General features: G+C 45.3%; 1 protein-coding gene across 1 annotated transcript; it reads right to left on the bottom strand.

The window, feature by feature from the left end:
• Positions 1–4,143: 4,143 nt before the first annotated feature.
• LOC122408071 (uncharacterized) lies at positions 4,144–16,342 on the bottom strand. Its single transcript, XM_043414617.1, has 4 exons — positions 15,856–16,342; positions 14,213–15,273; positions 4,591–4,706; positions 4,144–4,471 (listed from the first exon to the last, which is right to left on the bottom strand). Exons 1-4 carry the CDS (start codon positions 16,340–16,342, stop codon positions 4,144–4,146), a joined length of 1,992 nt encoding a protein of 663 aa, XP_043270552.1.
• Positions 16,343–22,519: the final 6,177 nt, after the last annotated feature.

The raw sequence follows: 22,519 nt of genomic DNA, 5'->3' as shown, positions 1-22,519 counted from the left end.
TAATTTTTTTATTTTATTATATTATTATCATTTTATATTATATATTGTATAATATAATATATATATTATATTATATATTAATTATAATAAAATATTTATTATAATAATATTTTATTATTAATTAATATTAATAAATAAAATATATATTATATAATTATATACATATTTTATGCGCAAACCAGGAGCTGGTATTGCCCCCGCTGTGCGCCCATTCTCTGTCTCTCTCGCTCGGCGACGCAGAAGGAGAGGGGGTAGCCGCGTTCAGCGTAGTGCGTGACGTAGAGTGTGACAAAACGTAAGAAATCGTGCAAAGGACGTAAGTCCAAACGTAAACATGCTTAACTTACGCCCGTCTGTCTCTAAGAATTCAAAGTTCCCGAAATGATGGATTTTAAATCACTAACGTTACATATCTCAGGATCGACTGGACGGATTTACTTGCAACAAAGACCAATGGAAAGGGAAAAATCGAAAAAAAATCAACACCAATTTTCATGTTCTTTCATAAAATGGTTTGTTTATGAGAGCCATTTGAAAATTCTGTGACGTCATAAAACCGGCATATTCGCGTATATAAGAGTAGCGGCAGGGCTCGCGCTGGCTTTTCTTTTTTGCGCTGCAGTTTTTCCTTTTAATACTTGGCGTCGAGCCGCTACCGCGTCTCTTTATTTATATTATCAATTTGATTATCATTTTATATTATATATTGTATAATATAATATATATATTATATTATATATTAATTATAATAAAATATTTATTATAATAATATTTTATTATTAATTAATATTAATAAATAAAATATATATTATATAATTATATACATATTTTATGCGCAAACCAGGAGCTGGTATTGCCCCCGCTGTGCGCCCATTCTCTGTCTCTCTCGCTCGGCGACGCAGAAGGAGAGGGGGTAGCCGCGTTCAGCGTAGTGCGTGACGTAGAGTGTGACAAAACGTAAGAAATCGTGCAAAGGACGTAAGTCCAAACGTAAACATGCTTAACTTACGCCCGTCTGTCTCTAAGAATTCAAAGTTCCCGAAATGATGGATTTTAAATCACTAACGTTACATATCTCAGGATCGACTGGACGGATTTACTTGCAACAAAGACCAATGGAAAGGGAAAAATCGAAAAAAAATCAACACCAATTTATATTATCAATTTGACTCGTGATCATTTTTCTTAACTTCGTGTTATTTTTCTGATAATTTTAATCGTAATTACGCGCTTAGGCGACCTAAAATAACAAAATGCAAAAAGAATTAATTTCAGAAAAATATAGCGCGGCGAAGTTCAGAGCGGTGCCGGTTGCCCCACTCGGGCCCAAGCATACCGGCCTAAGATGGCCGCCACCTGCCAACAACGATGAGCGTGTTTGCCGCGATGTTTTGTCCGCGACCTTTAGATCACAGAGTTTCGTTTCAATTCATTAGAAAATACTTGGCCTCGAATTAATATAATAAATTTCAATGCCACACGTAAATTAGATGGAATTTTTTTTAGTTGATTTAGCTGTTCGAATCTAATAAAAAGAATGAGGCATCGGTTTCCAAAATGATTTCAAGCGCGATTTTTCGGTTTTTTTTTTTTTACTTGTTATTTGATTCTTTTGACACTTTAAAAAATAGATACAGATTAGTTTTTGTTTTAATATAATGTTTTTTCAAGATTTGTGAAATTTTTTTCGAATTGTTCTGTATTTTTTTTTATAAAATAATTTTTTTTACAATTTAAAAAAAAATTTTTTTAAAGTTTTTTTTATGGATAGAATTATCAGCAAACGAGGGACCATCAATGTACTTGTCCCAACCTTTTTTTTCGTACGGGAAGTTTATGGTTTGATATCACGTCTTTTTTCTCAAAAGTTCCTTATTTATTTTCAGTTGACTATAGGATTTTAGTTTGAATTTCTATGGATTATTTATGATTTTCGTCTTATAACGTTGGTTTTCACGAAAAAAGACCTATTTTTCGTCAAAATAGTACTGAAAATATTTCGTCACAGGTCTGTCCTTGGACTTTGGCAATTTTTTTCTTTGTACTTTGATATGTTTTGTCAATAAGAAACCCAAGCGCACGGTCGCAAGCGGGTTGGAGGCCGGGATATGATTTTCGGCTTATAACGCTGGTTTTCACGAAAAAGGGCCTATTTTGCGTCAAAATTTTACTGGAAATATTTCGTCACAGGTCTGTTCTTAGACTTTGGCGCTTTTTCTCCTTGTCTTCTAATATGTTTTGTCCATTGGAAACTCAAGAGCATGTAGCAATGCGTGTTGCGGGCTGAGATGTGATTTCCGGCTTATAACGTTAGAAAAAAGAAAGGAGAAAAGGAAAGACAGATCAAATTCAAGACACAACAAATCCAACAGAATTGGCCATTTTTAAATGTCGCTTTTGCATTCTGAATCTAGACGTTTTTGTGTCATCCAAAACATGCCCCCGATGAAATATATTTCCAAAGTTTGCAAGTGGCCGCTGCGATCCAATTATCTACAGTTTGATAGTTGCCGAAAAAAGACACCTGAAAACATATATTATGTTAGAACTCAAAGAAGCAAAAAAAACTGAGCGTACTTAATTCAACAGAGCAACGGAATTCAAAGACGTTTAAGGTACCTGCATTGGTTGTGGAGGTAAACAATTTAATTTCAGGATAATTTAGAAATAAATTTAGAAATTCAGAAATTCAGCATAGAATTTAGAAAAAGGAAAATTAAGTTAATTAGTAAAGCTGAAGACTTTTGGGATGAATTTTTGAAATTATATGTTACGGTTGGAGTAAAAAATTTAAATGATGGGCACACATGCTGCGACACAAACATATGAAAGTTTGCAGGTATTCGCTCCATACCACAGTATTGGCACACATGCTGCGCCACAAAAATATGAAAGTTTGAAGGTTTTCGCTCCATACCACAGTAATACATTTTCAATACTACACTCAGCAAAAAAATTAAAGGAACAGTAGGATTTCTAACTTTTTTGAGTGATTTTTGAAGAGCTGTAACTTGGTGAAAAATAGTCGAATCGTAAAAAACCAAGAAGCATTTCAAAGCTTGTAACGTCTAGTTTGAAATTCTTATCAGTTATTTTTTTCTCAAATATCACGCTAAGTGTGACCCTCAGAAATAGCCCAAGGCGAAATTCCTCAAAATTTTTGCCTTTTTCAAAAGCGTGCACGAGCTCAAGAAATTTTTTCGCTGCTTTGTCAATATTGGATTTATCTAGCCTGATTCTTCAGCTTCAAAACGATCGGTTTTGAACCTCTGTACGACCATTTGTCGTTGAGATATTGGCGTTTGAAAAAAAAAGGAGCTCTTTTCGTTGATCATCAATATCTCATGAACTAATGATCCCACAGCAAGCTGAACCTGAGTTCCGTGAACGGTAGGAAACGCTCTCGAAGAACGTTCAATAACTTAGTGGAAGATAATTTTTTTTCTAATCGCATTGTTCATCTGAAAAAGTACAAAAAAACCGCTTTTTTCTTTAGTTTGGGAAATCCACGTCAACTTTGGAAATATTGCGAAAATGACTCATGTTTCGAGGTTTTTTTTTAGTTCAATACATGCCTAAAAACCCCTCAAAATTTAAAATTGATCGGTTGAACCGTAATTGTTGACCGAAGCATCAAAGTTTTATTGAAAATTAAAGGAACACTTTTGTTGTTCCTTAAATGGCAAATAATGATGATTAAAGTGGAAAAATGACTATTCCGTTATTTTTCTACACAATTTCGCAACAAGTACGCTTTAAATCCTGGAAAAAGAGAAAAATTTGAAATTTTATTTTTCTTCTGTTTTTCAAAATTCTAAATCTTTTTTTTTCAGATTTCAACAAAAATTGCGTTCTTTTGCTTCCACTTATTCATGAACGATGTTTCAAATTCTTGAATTTTTTTTTAATTGTCAAAAAAATCGTTTTCACGCAATTTTTCACCGCCAGCACTAGCATTACCCAAAGCGTACCCCGTGGAGGTTGCATGGTCGGATTTACGCTTCTCGTCTGTCTGTCTGTACGTCTGTACGTCTGTACGTCTGTATGATTTTATACCTGTCCACCTGTCCATCTGTCCATCTATCCGTCTATCCGCCTGTCCGTCTTTCTGTAAGATCTGTGCGTGCGTGTGTTAGTGTGCGTTCAAAAACGCGTATGTCCACCACGGCCCTGGATTACGGCGTTCAATCTGTCCGTCATATTGATGCATCTTCTTATCACCGCTTGAGGAATAGTCCTCCAAATTCGCACAAGAGCTTGCTCTAACTCAGCTAAGTTCAGCAAATTGGGGTACTCCCGTCGCAAACGACGACCCATGATATCCCAGACATGTTCAATCGGATTCAAATCGGGGCTCACTGCTGGATGCCTCAAAACAGTGATGTCATGACCCTCAAGAAAACGTCTTGTGACAATCGCTGTGTGAGGACGAGCATTATCCTGCATCAAAATGAATCTTCGTGAACGTAGTCTGAGGGGCAATACAATGGGTCGCAGAATCTGATCAATATAGCGTCTGGCGTTCAGATTTTCGCGGACGATTATGAGAGGAGTTCGCGAATACCGAGATATTCCTGCCCATACCATTACCGATCCTCCGTTGAACGCAACAATCGGGCGAACGTAGTTTCGCAAAAAGCGTTCTGCTTGACGCCGATAAACTCGTGGCCGTCTGTCGTCACCGTATAGACAAAACCGAGACTCGTCTGTGAATAAAACATGGTTCCATTGTCTCATGCCCCAGTGGAGATGTTGTTGGGCATACTCGAGACGAGCTCGACGATGTCTGGCGGTCAACATCGGCACACGAACAGGACGCCTGGCTCTTATTCCGGCTTCCCGAAGACGATTTCTAATCGTTTGGGCCGAGATGTGCCGTTGCTGTTGTCGTCGTCGTCCTTCTTGTTGTTGCTGTTGTTGTTGTTGTTGTTGTTGTTGTTGTTGGTTGGGATAGTCACGAGCAATGACGTTAGGAACGATAAACGGTTCTTGCCGAACACGCCGAATTATTGCTCGATCGTTCCGAGGAGTGGTTATACGGTGCCGACCTTGTCCTGGTCGCCGACTGTGCAAGGCGGTTTCCTGATACCGATTGTAGGCACGAAACACGACAGAAGCCGAAACGCCCATCATGTCACCCACCACTCGGTATGAGTGACCCTCCTCAATAAGAGTGACCAGCCGAGCAACTTCAACCTCCGACAAATGCCGTCTCGGCATGATTGAGTAAGAAAAAAAATTCGAAAAATCAGGGCAGCCCTTTTTCAACCGAAAAATGCGAGGTCTTTAAACGAATCTGGTTCTTAAATTGCTGAGGAGCGTAAAAAATGTGAGTGATAAATCCAATGACGATGCGTGTAAAAAAATGCATGAACGTGGGGTGGTCAATCTTATTTAATGCAATCACTTTCAACTCCATCAATTATGGTATTCAAACGAAGAAGTGACGACAACACTAAAGAAATACTGATTTCGAAAAAAAATTTACACGTTTTGAAAGTAAAAGGTGAAAAAAAAAATGTTTTTGACACTTAGAATTTTTTTTCTAACATTCAAATGAAGAAGAAGAGAAGAAGACGAAAAATAACTCAAGTTTTGTTCAAATCTGAAAAAAATCGAATTTTGACAAAAAGAAAAATAAAATTTCAAATTTTTCTCTTTTTCCAGGATTTAAAGCGTACTTGTTGCGAAATTGTGTAGAAAAATAACGGAATAGTCATTTTTCGACTTTAATCAGCATTATTTGCCATTTAAGGAACAACAAAAGTGTTCCTTTAATTTTCAATAAAACTTTGATGCTTCGGTCAACAATTACGGTTCAACCGATCAATTTTAAATTTTGAGGGGTTTTTAGGCATGTATTGAACTAAAAAAAAACCTGGAAACATGAGTCATTTTCGCAATATTTCCAAAGTTGACGTGGATTTCCCAAACTAAAGAAAAAAGCGGTTTTTTTGTACTTTTTCAGATGAACAATGCGATTAGAAAAAAAATTATCTTCCACTAAGTTATTGAACGTTCTTCGAGAGCGTTTCCTACCGTTTACGGAACTCAGGTTCAGCTTGCTGTGGGATCATTAGTTCATGAGATATTGATGATCAACGAAAAGAGCTCCTTTTTTTTTCAAACGCCAATATCTCAACGACAAATGGTCGTACAGAGGTTCAAAACCGATCGTTTTGAAGCTGAAGAATCAGGCTAGATGAATCCAATATTGACAAAGCAGCGAAAAAATTTCTTGAGCTCGTGCACGCTTTTGAAAAAGGCAAAAATTTTGAGGAATTTCGCCTTGGGCTATTTCTGAGGGTCACACTTAGCGTGATGTTTGAGAAAAAAATAACTGATAAGAATTTCAAACTAGACGTTACAAGCTTCGAAATGCTTCTTGGTTTTTTACGATTCGACTATTTTTCACCAAGTTACAGCTCTTCAAAAATCACTCAAAAAAGTTAGAAATCCTACTGTTCCTTTAATTTTTTTGCTGAGTGTATTTGAAAAGAAACACCTTAAAACTTGCTGAACCAAGTTCCATTACATATTACCATAATCAAAGATAAGGGGTGATCCGTAGCATATATATTTATCCACAGAAATTTCAGAGTTCGCAGGTATCTGCTGTGGTTCAATGTATCTGCGCAATGAGCTTCGAAGACAGCAATTTCAAATCTATCGATGAATGAGCAACTGAAGACTTTTATAATCAATTTTTTACTTCATATATATGTTACGGTTAGAGTCAAAATGTAAAATGAATGGCACAGTATATAAATTGTATAGTTTGCAGATTTTCGCTGTATTTCAATGATCCGAATCTACAGCATTATAATGAAAAGTTGTCAAAAGTCATGATGTTGCATTAAAATGACATAGCGCACATTGCATTCAGAAATTCTGTATATTTCCATAGATGTTGGCAGGCATGATATTTGATCGTATCCAAAACTGAGCAACTGCAGACTTATCATAATGAATCTTTTCACTATTAATTCCACATTTGCAGTTTGCAAAGTGGGAATACTCAACACACATGTCATTTCATAAGTTCTATTGTCAAAATTTGTGTTTACCCACTGCATTCCGAAGATACGACTTTTCATATCATCAGAAAAAAAGTCTCCAAAGGCTTTCTGGAACAAGTTTCCAAATTTATCACTCGACAGACCAAGTAGAAAAAGAATAACTATACTTATACCAAGACCAGAAATTTTTTTGAAAATCTGATTTACAAAATGTGCAATTCAAGATTATGGTTAGAAACCTCTCGAATCATGTTACCACAATCATCATGAAGAAGGAGTAGAAAATCATAGGACACATATTAGGGAACGAATTAATAATATGTATCGATCCTCTGCAAACTGATGGGGTGAAAACAAGGATCGGAGAGGGCAGAGCCAAACTGAATATCAGGCAAAATATGAAGATGTTTAAAAGTAATGATGACACAAGAAATAAATTAGAAAACATTTATTCAAGTAAAGTTTCTAATATCTTTCTAACAGTTCCGTGTGTTTTTGTTCTATTTATTCGTATGTATAACCTATTTACACATGATATATAACCACGCCATCGACGATATATGCGCACTGGACAATATTTCTCGCAATCTGGTTTAATTGAAGGATTATTTCAGTCAACACTTATTTCCAATCGAACGAAATAATGAAATCTTGAAAAGTTTCGTTGACATATGCATGGCGCATTTTTTATATTCTTTTTCACACACACATCACAGACTACATTTACGCGGCCGCTTTGATACCGGTTTAATATATCACAAATTTTAACAAAATAAATAGTAATATGCACTTCTTTAGATGACGAAAATTATTTTTTTATTTATCCCGCACGCACTTCGTAATGTCGAAACTCTGTTCATGCGATCAAAAACTGACACATGGTTTGTACATATATATATATATATATATATCGATCGAATTTATGACTGCTGTTACCAGCTGTGCTGCGCCGTGTGCTACGTTATGAAGTTGACGTCAGATTTCCAATCATCAACAACTAATTTCAACAACCAATCACAACGTCTAAAAATGGATGTCGTCAGATCCAACCAATCAGAAACTCGATAGCATCAAAGTGCCTTTGATGGTGTTATACTATAATATACAGACACATAAATTTTTGAATGTGTTGGTAACTTTTGCATAATCTTGAGCCCGTGCAAAGTTTTTTCTCAGCAATTACGCCACCAATAATGCTGTTTTTGGGCTCATTCGATAGAGAATTTCTCAATTAGCTGAAAGTTCAATTTTCAAAGTCGTAAATAACTCATAGGCTTCGCAATTAAAGAAAATCACATGCCAATTTTACCCCCACCACCGCGAATCGTTTTATTCAGAGAAAGTATAGTCTCGGCGAGAGCCTCGGGCCAGCAGACGACAGGGCTGTCAATGTACTTGTCCCGAGACTCTACCGAGTCTCTTGATAATATTCACGGAGTCTGAGGGGTAAGACTCAAAAGTTAGAAGGCCTAAAATGGCGAACAGCCATTCTGTATAACGTATATATAGATATACAGAATGCCTGTTCGCTATTTTAGGCCTTTCTAACTCTTGAGCTCCACCCGCGGTCGGCCTAGCAGCTGGAGGAGCCGACATCGTTGAGCCAATCAGAATGCGTAGAAGCACAACTCTACTACCACTAACTACGTCAAAACGCGTATACGTATACGTCGAACTCGTGATGTGTCAGTAACTTTTGCATAAACTTGAGCCCGTGCAAAGTTTTTTCTCAGCAAATACGCCACCGAGAATGCTGATTTTGGGCTCATTCGACAGAGAACTTCTTAATTAGCTTAAAGTTCAATTTTCAAAGCCGTACATAACTCATGAGCTTCGCTATTAAAGAAAATCACATGCCAATTTTACCCCCACCACCGCGAATCGTTTTATTCAGAGAAAGTATAGTCTCGGCGAGTGCCTCGGGCCAGCAGACGACAGGGCTGTCAATGTACTTGTCCCGAGACTCTACCGAGTCTCTTGATAATTACGCTCAAAACAATGTATTCTATCCAAAGAAACTTTTATTTCCTCAAAATTATCGGTAAAAACAAGAAAAAACGAAGTTTATTTCGTCTGGTTAAAATATCACAAAATGTAGTTCCCATGTTCACCACTGTCGCTAGTATTGGCTAGCGATCTCCGTATTTACATACAAGTTCACCCATCTAGGAAAAATTTTTATACTTGTGGACGAAAAATTTCGAACGACGCGTCTTTTCAAACGGGAGCGATTTTTCGGACGGAAAAAACGGAAAATAAACGAAAAAAGGTAATAATTTGCCGTAAAAAGATATAGAAAACATTAAATTAAGTAATTGGTAACGATTTGAACAAAAATTACATTATTTAATAGTGAAATATGGATGCGTCGACTCAAACGATTGATCCCCATGCCAAAGTGCATTTCTGTATGCAAACCGGCGAAAATGGCATTTGGGAAGAATTACAAAAATTCGAATGCATAAAGGAGGTGGAAAAATTTGATATCCAAGAAAAATTGCCAAAAAAGGGCAAAAGCCTGAAGCAATCTATGGGAACGCAAACCCTGACATCTTAAGAGTAAAGGCACACAGGTTTTTAAGTGGCGGCTGATTCCCATCGATGTTCCCGAAAGCCGACGATCAAATCGGCAGCGAATTGAACAATTAGTTCATAAATTTAGAAAAATTGACCAAATTATTGAAGAATTTATTCCACCCAAATTACTTTCGCCGATCAAAGAGGGAGAAGATTTTAAAAAGCCGGTGTCGACGGTGAAATGGAGACGAAAGAAGAGAGAAACCGATAAATTGGAGAGGCAAAGATACAAAGAGGAAATTGCAAGAAATGGAAAACAATGGATAGAGTAGGCAATTGGAGAGTTTCATTGGAAAGACAAAGAAAATGAAAAACAAGATGAACACGAACAACGGAAAAGGAAAAGAAAGGATGAGAACATCGAGACGAAGGAAAAAAAATAATACAGAGAAAAAGCAAGAAGAAAACATCAAGAAAAAGAGAAAAAACGATGACAACGAAATCAAAGGGACGGAAGAGAATATTGAAATTAAGAAAAAAACGAATATTAAAACAAGAAAGAAATACGAAAACATCGAAGAAAAGGGGAAAGAGGAGAGTATCGAAAAAGGAAAACAAGAGGACGAATCAAATAAAAAGCCAGGAAGAATGAAAAGGGCATAAAATCGCAGAAAAAGATTTAATGACGTTAAACGGAAAAAGATGGCTTAACGATGAGGTGATCAATATATTTCTAGAGCTCATCGTAGAAAAACATACGAAAACGTTCGCTTTCGGCACATTTTTTTTTTCAAGGCTCTTGTCAGGGGATTTTTCGACGGTTCAACGATGGACCAGAAAGTTTAACATTTTCCATTTTGATCTTGTGCTAATTCCTCTACATCTAGGGGCCCACTGGAGCCTTGCTTCGATCGATTTGAAGGACAAACAAATCAAATATTTTGATTGTTTGATGGGCGATAACCGAGAATATGCCACAATTATTTTCGAATATCTCATAATGGAGGCAGCCAAGAAGAAACAGAGTTCGTTCAATCCAAACCAGTGGTCCATTCTGGTAAAAAAAGATATCCTGAAGCAATCAAACAATTATGATTGTGGGGTTTTTGTTAGCTCCTTCGCCGAATATGAGGCTGCGGGGCGTAAAATTGATTTTAGTCAACAAGACAGGGCGGCAAAACGTCAAATGATAAAACATTGCCTAGTACAAGAAAAAAAAGAATAAGGATTTCGGATAACATTCTTCAACAAAATCATTTATTTTTGTTTTGATAACTGAGTTTATTATTGTTATTATTTTTAATAAATCGAATAAAATCATTGTCTTACTACAAGACAAACAAACAAATATTGTTGAAAGAGAACAAACTACTGAATAAATACTGTTATTTCTATCTTTGTTACACACGAAATTTGCGGTGTTTTTCTTTTCGCTGCCCAACCTGAAAATGAAAAAAAGATTATTATTATTATTTTTATAAATAAGTGATAAAAATGAAACTTAAAAAGCGATACTAACCTGAAATTTTCACCTGAACCTAAAAAAAAAAAAAATATTATTTAACTAAGAAATTTATTTTTTACTTACCTCGAGAATTAAGGGGGGGAAACAGCAAACAAGGGGAAATCATTTAAGGGGGAAAGATGAAAAAATTAGAAAAATGGCAAAATGAAGAGGACAGCATTTGTAAAAAGTAGTGGGAGGGATAGAAAAATGTAATTTCCCTTGTCCCCAAACCAACGACTCGACTCATCACGGGCCACCAGATGGCAGCACCACCGAGCGAGGAGTGGGGGAAGCCGGAGCGGTATACAAGCAGCCGAGCGGAGCAGCGATTTTGCAGTCCAGATGGAGACGAGCTACGAGCAACACCTAAAGCCAAAACTTGCTATCAGCTCTCACCATCTTCTATCTATTATCAACTTGAACATCGTAAAAATGAGAATCGATCCAGTCATCCCGGGAGTTCCAACACCTTCTCCATGGCCAGCGACTTGGGAGGGCGTTCATGACATCAAAATTTTGGAATTTCTTAATCCAACCAACTTTTTGTATACGACTCCTTCAAAATTTGAAGAGCTGCGTATTTTCGAAGAAAAATTATTCATCGACCTCGCCAACGGACGTTACGATCAAAGGGTGTCTCTAAACACAGATCGAATGTACGCTGTTATAAATGGTGACCGTGCCTGTCGTGGGAGATTGACCAACGTCGAGGATGAAGAAGCTACCTTGATGCTCATTGACAGAGGGATGACGCTCATGCATCCGATTTATGAATTTCATAATTTACCACATCAATATGCTAGTGTGCCACCTTTCTGTACAAAGGCATACATCACCAACATTAAACCGTACATTGGGGATCGATGGGATATCAACGAAGGCTAGTTAATCAAAGGGCAATTATCAACATCCTCAGGGATCTTCCAACCCTAGATGGACATGAGGTCGATCTTTTTATCACCCCATATTACGTCAACCTGCGGGAAAGCCTCATTAAACGTGAATACGCTACAGAAGGGGAATATGCATTCTCGCTTTGAGATAACATCAAGTGCGCCACACCGCAAGAAATTCAAAATCTGATTAATGGAGAAAAACTCCAAGAACCTTTTGATCCAATCGAGGCTGAGCTGAAACACTTGCAATTCCTGGACTTGGAGGAAGAACAAATAAACGTGGTTGATCAACTCCGCTGAAAATACAACGCCGCTGTCATCAAGAGCCAAGCTGAAAAACATTGAGATCATCGAGTCTGCCAAACCTGCAAATCATCATCATCTTCAAAAGATCATCGCCTTATCGTCCCTATATCCCCAAATCAAATTTCATTTTTATTTAGTATTTTTTGTTGGGAACAAAAATCAATTTCGAGTCTCAAAATTTCTTTTTATTCTGGGGGGCGTTGAAGCGAAATACACATTGACTCGAACACCTTATTTTGTTTTATCATGTGACATGGCACGCACGAGTGTTTACATCGGCGGCCATGTTGGAAACCTGTCACTTCGCGGAGCGGCGCTCGGGAAGCGAGGTGCTCATTGCTGCCAACCCAATTTCGTTTCACCAAAATTCCCTAGATTCGTAAAATTCTTTATTTTATTGAATATCAATTAATTAAACTTTTTCTTGTTCAGAAAATTAATGCGGATCATTGGAGAAACGTATTTTGAACAATTGGGTGAAAACTTCAGATCAAAATTAATTAAGTTTTTAAGAAATCTTTTCATTAAGAGATTGAGCGTGCACAGTGCGCATGCGTGATGACCTACATTCAACAGGCACATGCAAGAACGTGACTTTCGGTAAATTAGTGAATAAAATCAAATAAAAATAATCTTATGGACAGAATTAATAGAAAATAAAACAAAATAATGGAAAAAGTCATAAAATGAGTTAAAATCGATCCAAAATTCATTTTATTAAATTATATTAAATTTTGGCACATGCGCAGTGGCACTACAGCTCGACTCGGCCAATTGGGACTCACGCGGGGAAGTTAGCGCACCAATCAGAGAATTTAGAGTGGGAGTCCCTGGTTCGAAATTAAGTCGCGCAGCGAATTAGCGAAAGGGACAAAGTCCAAGTGAATTATTTTTTTTTTTTTTTTTTTTTTTTTTTTTTTACCAAGGAGTTGCGGAAATCCTTTTTACGGATTCCATGTAGTCTTACGGACTACATGGGTATGTGGGACTCCCAAAAAAATAGGCCTACCCACTAAAACCGCCACCTCCTTGTTGTCCTTCCCCCCAGCCAGGGACTATGTTGATATTACTTCTGACTGGGGGTTCTGTCTGTGTTCGTTCGTCCGTTCTGTCCCACCGTTATCGTCACGTCGCGTCACTCCGTCTGCTCAGTCATCCGTCAAGCAGCCGTCCGCGTTCTTACGTCGCAGTATCGTTTCCGTGTAGGTGGCGACTAAGCACCACCACTCAGGTTTGTGCAGCATTACCCCGACGATATTCTCCGGGGTAATACTGCCAACTGTTATTTCCAGTTCTTGTCTCTGTCTCGTCCAGCGGTCACACACGAAAAACGTGTGTTCCGCGTCGTCTCGTTCATGTCCACAGTACTTACAGTCAGGTGTCCGTACTCTGTTCATTCTGTGGAGGTACCGTCGGAAGTAACCGTGCCCCGTCAAGAGCTGGGTAACGTAAAAATTCACGTCCCCGAACTTCCTTCCGAGCCACGGCCTCAGGTCCCGTATAAGTCGTCTCGTCCAGTTGCCATCGTTCCCGTTTGTCCACCGTCCTTGCCAAGTGTCTATCGTCCTTTCGCGCTCGGCAATTGCCGCGTTCTTCCGTCCTATGTCCGCGCTGCTCCCGTAGACCCTCTTACGCTCAAACGCAAGGAGATCCACGGGAATTACGCCCGCCACCACCAGAACAGCTTGTGCAGAGACTGTCCGGTAGGAGCAAGCGATTCGCAGCGCTCCTTGTCGCTGTACCATCGTCATCGTCTTGCAGTACTTCTTTGTCTGCAGGGAGTCTGCCCAGATCTCCGCACCGTACAGGAGGATCGAGTGAGCTGTCGCCATTAACAGTCGCCGTTTCCCCGGTCTCGGTCCCGTCGTGTTGGCCATCAGGCGGCTCAAGGATGCTATCCTCTCTGCCGCCCTTTGGGCCGTCTTCTGTATGTGAGGCCAGAAGGTCATCTTCGTATCAAGGGTTACCCCAAGGTACTTGACTTCCCCCTTGGTCTCCGTCTCGTGTGCTCCCACTCTCATGGGCAGTATCGTCTGTATGCGTCTTCTCGTAAGGAGCGTCAGTTCCGTCTTTTCCGTTGCGAGTTGCAGTCCGTGGTCTGTCATCCAACGTCCAACTCGTCTCATGGTCTGGTTCAACTTCAACTGTGCTAGTTCCGGAGATCGCTCTGTAATCACCGCCGCTACGTCATCAGCGTAGGCGACGAGGATCACTCCGAGCGGCATCTCCAGCCGAAGCAAGCTGTCGTATAAGCCATTCCAGAAGTCAGGTCCCAGTATCGACCCCTGGGCAACCCCAGCGGTGACCTGTCTCGTTACCTGTCCTTCTATCGTCTCGTACGTTATACGTCTGTTTTTCAGGTAATCCTCCACAACCCGAGCCAAGTAAGGTGGGATCCCGAAGTTGCTTTTCAGCGCCTCCAAGATATCCACCCACCTGGCCGAGTTGAAAGCATTCCTGATGTCCAGTGTCGCTAGCAGCACGATAGGTCGGGCTGCGTGGCAGTGTCTGTCCAGTTCCAGGAAAGAGTCAACCACCTTTTGGATTGCTCCAATCGTCGATCGACCCCTCCTGAAACCGAACTGCAGGTCGGAGAGACCCCCTCCGGCCTGCATCGCGTCCGTCAGTCTCGGTCTCAGTAGTTGTTCGTAGAGTTTACCTGTCGTGTCAAGTAAACTCAACGGTCGGTAGGCCGAGGGCGTGTTAGGGTCGCCCCTACCTTTCGGGATAAGGACGAGCCTCGCCTCTTTCCACCGACCGCTGAACGTTCCTGTCGTCAAGCACGTGTTGTACAGGTCGAGAAGTATCTCCGGCCGTAGGCGAGCCACGAGCCGGAGGATCTCAGCCGGTACTCCGTCTGGTCCCGGCGCCTTACCACTCTTCATCGCCTTCGTTGCTCTGGTGAGCTCCTCAGCGACAAAGACGGGGGGCGCCGGCACGTCAGCGTCGTCCGTCGCGTTCGTCCGTATCGGGTGCGTCGGAAACAATCCGTCAACAATCCGTCCTGCTGTTTCGGCGTCTTTGAGTTCTGGTGGAACTCGGGCCCCTAGTTTGCCGGTCACAATCTTGTAACCGGTTCCCCAGGGATCCTCGTTCACCTCCTCGCAAAGCTTCCTCCAGCATCGCGTCTTGCTGTCCCGTATTGCCTTCGTCAGCGTCTTCCGTGCTGTTTTGTATATGGCCTGGAGGTTTTCCCTTTCGGGTCCGCCCCCAGCCCTCGTCACTCGTCGCCGATTTGCCAGGCAAATCCTGCGCAATTCGGCGATCTCGTCCGTCCACCAGTATTGTGGTCGTCTTTTCTGTGTCTGTCGTCGTTTCGGCATTGTGCTGTTGCACAAGCCGCCTATTAGTTTGGCCGTCTCGTCTGTCAGTCTCTCCGCCCTTTGCCGGCCAGTTAGCTCGGGGGGAATTTTCGTCATCGGAGCTGGTGCTGCCATCAACTCCTCAGAAAATTTTCGTCCGTCCAGTCTGTCAAGGTTCCACCGCGGGGGCTGGTGGGCTCTCGTTCGTCTCGTTTCTGTCCGTCCTGCCACTTCGAAGGTGATGTACTGGTGATCGCTGGCTGTATAGTCCTCGATCACCCGCCACCCCCTCAGCCGTGACAGGATACCGTCCGACGTCAGCGTCACGTCCGGGATGGAGTCTCCAAATCCTGGTCGTCTGTACGTCGGCGTATGTCCCGTATTGACCACTGCTAGGTCCAGCCTTGCGGCCATCTCCAGCAGCAGTCGTCCACGTCTGTTCGTTTCCGTCATTCCCCACTCGATCGCCCTCGCGTTGAGGTCCCCCGCAACGACGACGTCCCCGGGCAGGTCCCTGATACCGTCTTCTAGTAGTGCCACCTTCCTCTCGAACTCGGCCGCGGTGCAGTTGGGTGTCAAGTAGACGCTGACGTAAGTGACAGCGCCGACTTTAGCCCAGACGTAATCGTCCCCGACACCGCGGTTAGAGACTCGGGATTGGGTGGCACCCCTTACCCAGATAGCTGTGGTCTCTGTCTCGTTCGTAATGTACGTCTGAGTCGTCCTTCTCCTGTATGGTTCACACAGGATCAGGATGTCCGCGTCGTGTTCGTCTGCTATCTGTGGTAGGAGCATGTCTGCGGTCCTACTTCGGTTCAGGTTTCCCTGAATCACTCTGTCCGTCTTCCGGCCTGCTTCCTGCACTCCTCCAGCGCGGCCCGAAACACGGCACACCTGCCGGTTCCGGCGAGGTGCGCCACGTCCCTGTGCCCGGCCTCGGAGCACAGTGGACAGACCGGTTTGTTCTTGCAGTCCGTCGCGAGGTGTCCGGATGCACCGCACTTGCGGCAGCATTTCGTCCTGTCTTTGCCTTTGCATTCGGCCTTAACGTGGCCGAAGCCCAGGCACCTGTAACATTTCGTCACCGTCAGTCGTTTCCGAACGCGGCAATGTACCCAGCCAATTCCGATCCGGCCGCGCCGAAGCAGCGCATCGGCTTCCCGCGAATCGAGTTCGCAGACCGCCATGTACTGCTCAGCGCGGTTCGGACCGAAAATGTGGACCCGAAAGTCCGCGTCTCGTCCGGTCTCTCGTCTGAGCGCGTCCGTCACGTCGTCCGGGGTCGCCACACAGTCCAGGTCCATGATCTCCAGTTGAACCTTGGAGGTCATAGCCCTGACATTGCCCGCTTCCCCGATCGCGTCTTGAATTTGTCGTCCAAATTCGTCGCGTCCGTCAGGCTTGTCTGCGTCAACTTGAAGTTTCAGCAGGCACAATCCATTCTTCGTCTTCCTCAGGGTCGTCACCTGCACGTGACTCTCCTTCGGGTCGATCGTCGTCCGTATCTTGCGTACTATGTCGGAGTACGTCGTGTTCGTGCCCGGTTTGACCAGAACAGCCAGTCCCCTTTTCCGGGGGGCCGGTCCGCTCCGGTCAGCTCGGGTCTTTGCGTCCGTTTTCTTTTTTGTTTTGTCCTTGTTTTTCTTCGTAACGGTCTGCCAGTCTGTGGGCGGTCCCATCGTCGGAGGCCTCTTTTGGGAGGACTCCGGCGTGGATCCGTTCGACGAACGTTTCCGTTTCGTGCGTGGCGTCTCTTCGCTGTTGTTTGTACCCGTCACTGTCTTGTTAGTGTCTACAAGACGTCCCTTGGAGGCCGTTTCGGACTGCATGTGCAGTGCAATGTCCGCGGTCTCGAGGATCGTCTTGATTCCCGTCTTGACAGTCATGTTCATGTTTTTCTGAACGTTTGCTGCTTCGGCCATTTTCGTCGCCGTCTCGTGGATAAGCCGAAGCAGTTCTGTCAAGTCTCGTTTGTTGCTTGTCGTTGTGGCTGTTTGTTTCGTCGTCAGTAGCGCGTTCTCTACGGCGGAAGCATAGCTTGCCGCGCTGCTCCCGCTAGATACGCTGTCCGTCCTGTTTCGTCTCGGTAAGTTAAGTAACGTCTTGTTCGTGTCGTTGTTTCGTCTCGTCCTCCTCGTCTCCGTGCACAAGTTGCGGCCCTCAGAATCCATGCCGCTGCCCGTGGCCACCGGGGCTTTCACCCGATCGGAACCCGGGGTGGATTCCCCCTGAGAAGGGGTTACCACCTGAGGTAAGTCATTGTTTTTATTGTGCATGTCCATGTTTGTTTGTCCCATCGTGCTACGGGTCCCTCGTGGTCGCGACTCCACGAACCGCGCTGGGACAAGGCACGGCCCCTGAGGTCCCCCCCCCTCTCCCTGTGGGTTCTGTGTTCCCCCCTGTCGAGTGTGCGTGGGTGTGAGTGCCCGTGATAACAAACCGGGCTCCATTCGCGGGGAGAGCCCGTTTATAGGGATCCCCTTCATTCGCTTTCGGGCGACTCCGTTTATAGGAGTCCCCGGACATTCGCTTTTCGGTAGGACCCGTTTATAGGGTCCCCGAGCATTCACGTCCCCGGTTTGTCGAAAGGCGTGTACGTGTGAATGTTTGTGTAGTGTGTGAGTGTGGGTGTGTGTGTGTGACCAGAGCCCTGTTAGCCGTGTGCAAAAGCACACGTTGCCCGCCCTGCACGTGAGAAATCTCGGACGTAGGGTTGGATTTTGCAGAGCCCAAGTGAATTATTATTATTATTATTATTATTATTATTATTATTATTATTATTATTATTATTATTATTATTATTATTATTATTATTATTATTATTATTATTATTATTATTATTATTATTATTATTATTATTATTATTATTATTATTATTATTTCCTTTCTCCCCTAATTTCTGCCGCCTTGACGTGGTGGGGGGGCTTACGTGTCCCTCACTATTCTGAGCTCAGCCCAGAGAGGGGCACAACTAAATGGCAGGACCCGGGTGAAGAATCGGACTTCACTGCGGCACGTCCCCTGGCTGGTCAACAGGGGATGCCCTTTTACTCAGTAGAGTTTAAGGGTAAGAGGAAATAGCTCCCTTACGCATCGGACGACCGAGTTTTGGCTCTCCGGTGGGTATGTCCCCGAAACGGGAACGCCCTCTAGATATAGAGGGTAGGAGTGAAATAACTCTCGTGGACCAAAGCAAACCGATACCTTCCATGTGCTGCCTGCTACAGGTGGGAGGGGCCGAGCTCCGATGAACCCCTGAGCTATGCCGGCGGGGCCTTCGGGTACCCATAGGTCCTACCATGCCGGACAGGTCGGAGGCGAGGAGCCAGAGACTTAAAAGTAGCACTCGGGGAGACAACCCTTAAACAAAAACATTTTGAAGAACGATGCAATGAGTAAGAACTTAAATTCTTTACCTCAAGCGAGCAGCCTCAAAGAGGTGAATCTCGCCGTCGATTCCGATCGGGTGCAAGCCCCGGTGGTCGGCGTAAATGGTCCCACGGATTTTGGGGGGGACCAATTATCCATTGCAGGCGAGGGGAGGATGGGAGGCAAAGAGGCGTTGCGGAGCTACGCGTCGGCTGCGAAGTCGAATACGGACTCGGGCGCACTCGATTTGACGTCCCCCGAGAACGGGCGAGACACAGAAAGGCGTAAGGGGAAAGAGGGCTCCAGCTACAGCATGGTAGCCAATAACGAAGGCCGCTCGGCAGAACAACGCCGAGGGAACCTCCTAGACACGAAGGCAGCGGCTCAGAAGCCGAATGGCGCGAGGAAGAAGCGGCAGCGTTTGCAGCGCACGAAAGAGGAGCTCGTCGAGTTAAGAGAGCTTCTTATCGTTAGCGAAGAGCGAACGCAAGCCGGTCTCGCTGAAATGAGGAACCTGGTCCGGAAGATGTTGGATGCGATTAAAAAACAGCCTAACGTCAACCGGACCGTGAAGGACGGCATCCCTGCTCTGGTGGAGCAACTAGAGCAGTTGGAAGAATCCAGGCGTCCATTACAGCGGCTGAAAAGCTTGCTGGACAGCCCGGACCCTCCAGAGCGGGATGAAACAAGCCCCGAAGCAAGCCCCGGTTTAACCACGACAGAGCCCACCCCATCAACATCACGGGGAGGGCAAAAACGCTCGGCAACGAGCTCTCCCGTGGCCCCAACACCACTGGCCGTGAAGAAAAAGCGGGAGGGTGGCTCCCCAAAAAACAACGAGGGGGAAGGCTGGACCGAGGTTGCGGGGAAAAAGAAAAAGAAAAAGAAAAAGAAGAAGAAGAAGAAGAAAGAAGGAAGCCCAAAGGAAGGGACTGCAGTAGTAGCAAAAGAACTGCACACTACAGTACCCCCAGAAGGCACAACGCGGCGAAAGAAAGCGGCTCGACCAAAACCGGACGCTATCCTGCTTAGGCCAGCCCCGGGGAAGTCTTATAAAGACGTCTTGGGCTCAATTCGTAAATCGATTGAGCCCGAGACATGCGGGGTCGACATAAGGGAGATTCGGCGAACGGTTGCAGGTGACGTCCTGGTTGAGCTGCAGAAAACCACGGCGGAGGCTAGGGCCTCCTTCTTCGAAACCGTCAGAAAAACGGTGGTAGGTGCAAGCTATGCCAGGGAACTGGTCCCCAGGACAAAACTGGAGATCGACGACCTGGACTGCTGCACCACGAGGGAGGAGGTCGAAGAGGCGGTGCGAAGGGTCCTGCCGGAATACGCTGGGGTCCTGCAGATTAAACTGACCCGGCCCAATTCGCGCGAGCAAGTGGCTGCAATTGTGACCGTTGACGAAGAAAGCGCCAAGGTACTTTTGCAGTCCGCCCGCGTAAAGATCGGGTGGGTCAGCTGCAGGATTCGGCGGCGGGTGGACGTACCGAGGTGCTTTAAGTGTCTCGGCTATGGCCACCACGGCCATCGGTGTACCGGTGTGGACCGCAGCAAGGCCTGCTACCGGTGCGGCGCAGGGGATCACACAGCATCGGGCTGTAAGGAAAGCCCGAAGTGCTTCCTCTGCGCTGAGGTTGAGAACGACCCTGAGGTCTGTCGTCACATTGCGGGGTCGGGCCGATGCGGAGTATTCCGTAAGGCCCTTGCAAAGGCCAAGCAGTGATGGCGGTAGTCCTCCAGGGGAACCTCCACCGGAGCAGGGTGGCCGATGACCTCCTGGTGCAGATCTGTCTCGAGAAAGCTGCTGATATTATACTCATCAGCGAGCAGTATCGGGACAGGGAAGGCCCAGGATGGTACTCGGACACCCTCGGCACGGCGGCTATATGGGTCCCGGATCGACGACGTCTCCAAGTCGTCGACCATGGTTCGGGCTCCGGCTTCGTTTGGGTGAGAGGCGGCGATGTTACTTACGTCAGCTGCTACTTCACTCCGAACGAGCCGATCGCGGATTTCCAGGCCAAACTCGATGGCCTGGAGGACGCAGCCCGGACCATGGAGGGCGAGCTGGTAGTGGCCGGAGACTTCAACGCCAAGGCGTTGGAGTGGGGGGAACCCTGGCAAGACTCTCGGGGTGGTCGAATCCTGGACACGACGTCCAGGCTCGGGCTGGTGGTCCTTAACACCGGCTCGACGTCCACCTTCCGAAGGCCAGGGTTCAGGGAGACGATCCCTGACGTCTCCCTAGCGACGGAAAACCTGACATCACGAGTCGAGGACTGGAGGGTGATCGAGGACTATACAGCCAGCGATCACCAGTACATCACGTTTCGTATACGTGATGTAGCTCCAGTCCGGGCCCGACAACATCAGGGCCCTGTCAGGTGGAACGTCGCAAAGATGAACCCCGGAAAGTTGTCTCCGGCCCTCATACGTGGCCAGCGAGCTCTATCCGGGACCCGACAAGGAGGAATCCCGCCCATGCAGGCCGAGGAGACGGTGGAGGTGGTTATGAGCCACCTTCACCGGGCCTGTAGGGACGCCGTGCCGCGGGTGAAAGCCCGGGGTGGACGACGTCCCGTATATTGGTGGACGGACGAAATCGCGGAGCTGAGGCGGGAGTGTCTCCGAACGAGGAGACTCGCCCAGCGAGCACGGCGCCGCGATCCCGACGCAGCCTCGAGCACTGCCGCCTACAAGGCGGCGAGAAAAGTGCTCCGCCGGACCATCGCGCAGAGTAAGCACCGCTGCTGGAAACAGCTTGGAGAGGATCTCAACAACGATCCTTGGGGATTAGGGTACAAATTGGTCCTCCGAAAACTGGGAGCCTTTTCCGAAAGCGCTCCCATGGACGCGAGGATCATCGGCAATATCGTCGACATCCTTTTCCCCGATCATCCCAAGCTGCCGCGCCGCCCTCGAACACCGGAGGACGCACCACTCCCCTTCTTTACAGAAGAGGAGTTAAAGTGCGCGGCGCGGACCTTCAAAAACAAGAAGGCACCAGGCCCAGATGGCCTGCCAGCAGAGGTGCTGAAAGCCGCAGTTGAAGGACATCCGAGGCTCTTCCTGACGATGTACAACGCTTGCCTGGCTGCGGGGGTTTTCCCTCGCCGCTGGAAACGGGCAAGATTGGTACTAATCGGGAAGGGCAAAGGCGGACCAGTGGACAGTCCATCGTCCTACAGACCCCTGTGCATGCTAGACACAGCCGGCAAGCTCCTGGAAAAGCTTCTTCGACCTCGCCTCCACGCGGCCCTCCAAGCCGCTGGAGACCTTTCCGCAAGGCAATACGGCTTTCGGAAAGGGAGGTCGACGATCAACGCTATCCAGGAGGTTGTCGAGGCAGCCAGGGGCACGGAGCGGGGGAATCACTTCTCCCGCCCCGTCTGTTTACTGGTCACGCTGGATGTGAAGAACGCGTTCAACTCGGTGCGGTGGAGCGACGCCTTGAGCGCGCTGGAGCGGGATTTCAGGGTCCCCGGGTACCTTCTCAGGATGCTCGAGGATTACCTGAAGGACCGCTCCTTGGAGTACACCACCGCGGATGGTCCGGTGAGCCGGGAGGTAACGGCTGGGGCAGCCCAGGGCTCCATA

Source organism: Venturia canescens, chromosome 3 (assembly GCF_019457755.1).
Source record: "Venturia canescens isolate UGA chromosome 3, ASM1945775v1, whole genome shotgun sequence".
Taxonomy (NCBI): Eukaryota; Metazoa; Arthropoda; class Insecta; order Hymenoptera; family Ichneumonidae; genus Venturia; species Venturia canescens.
The sequence above is the reverse complement of the archived record's forward strand: the minus strand, read 5'-3'. Positions and strand labels throughout refer to the sequence as shown.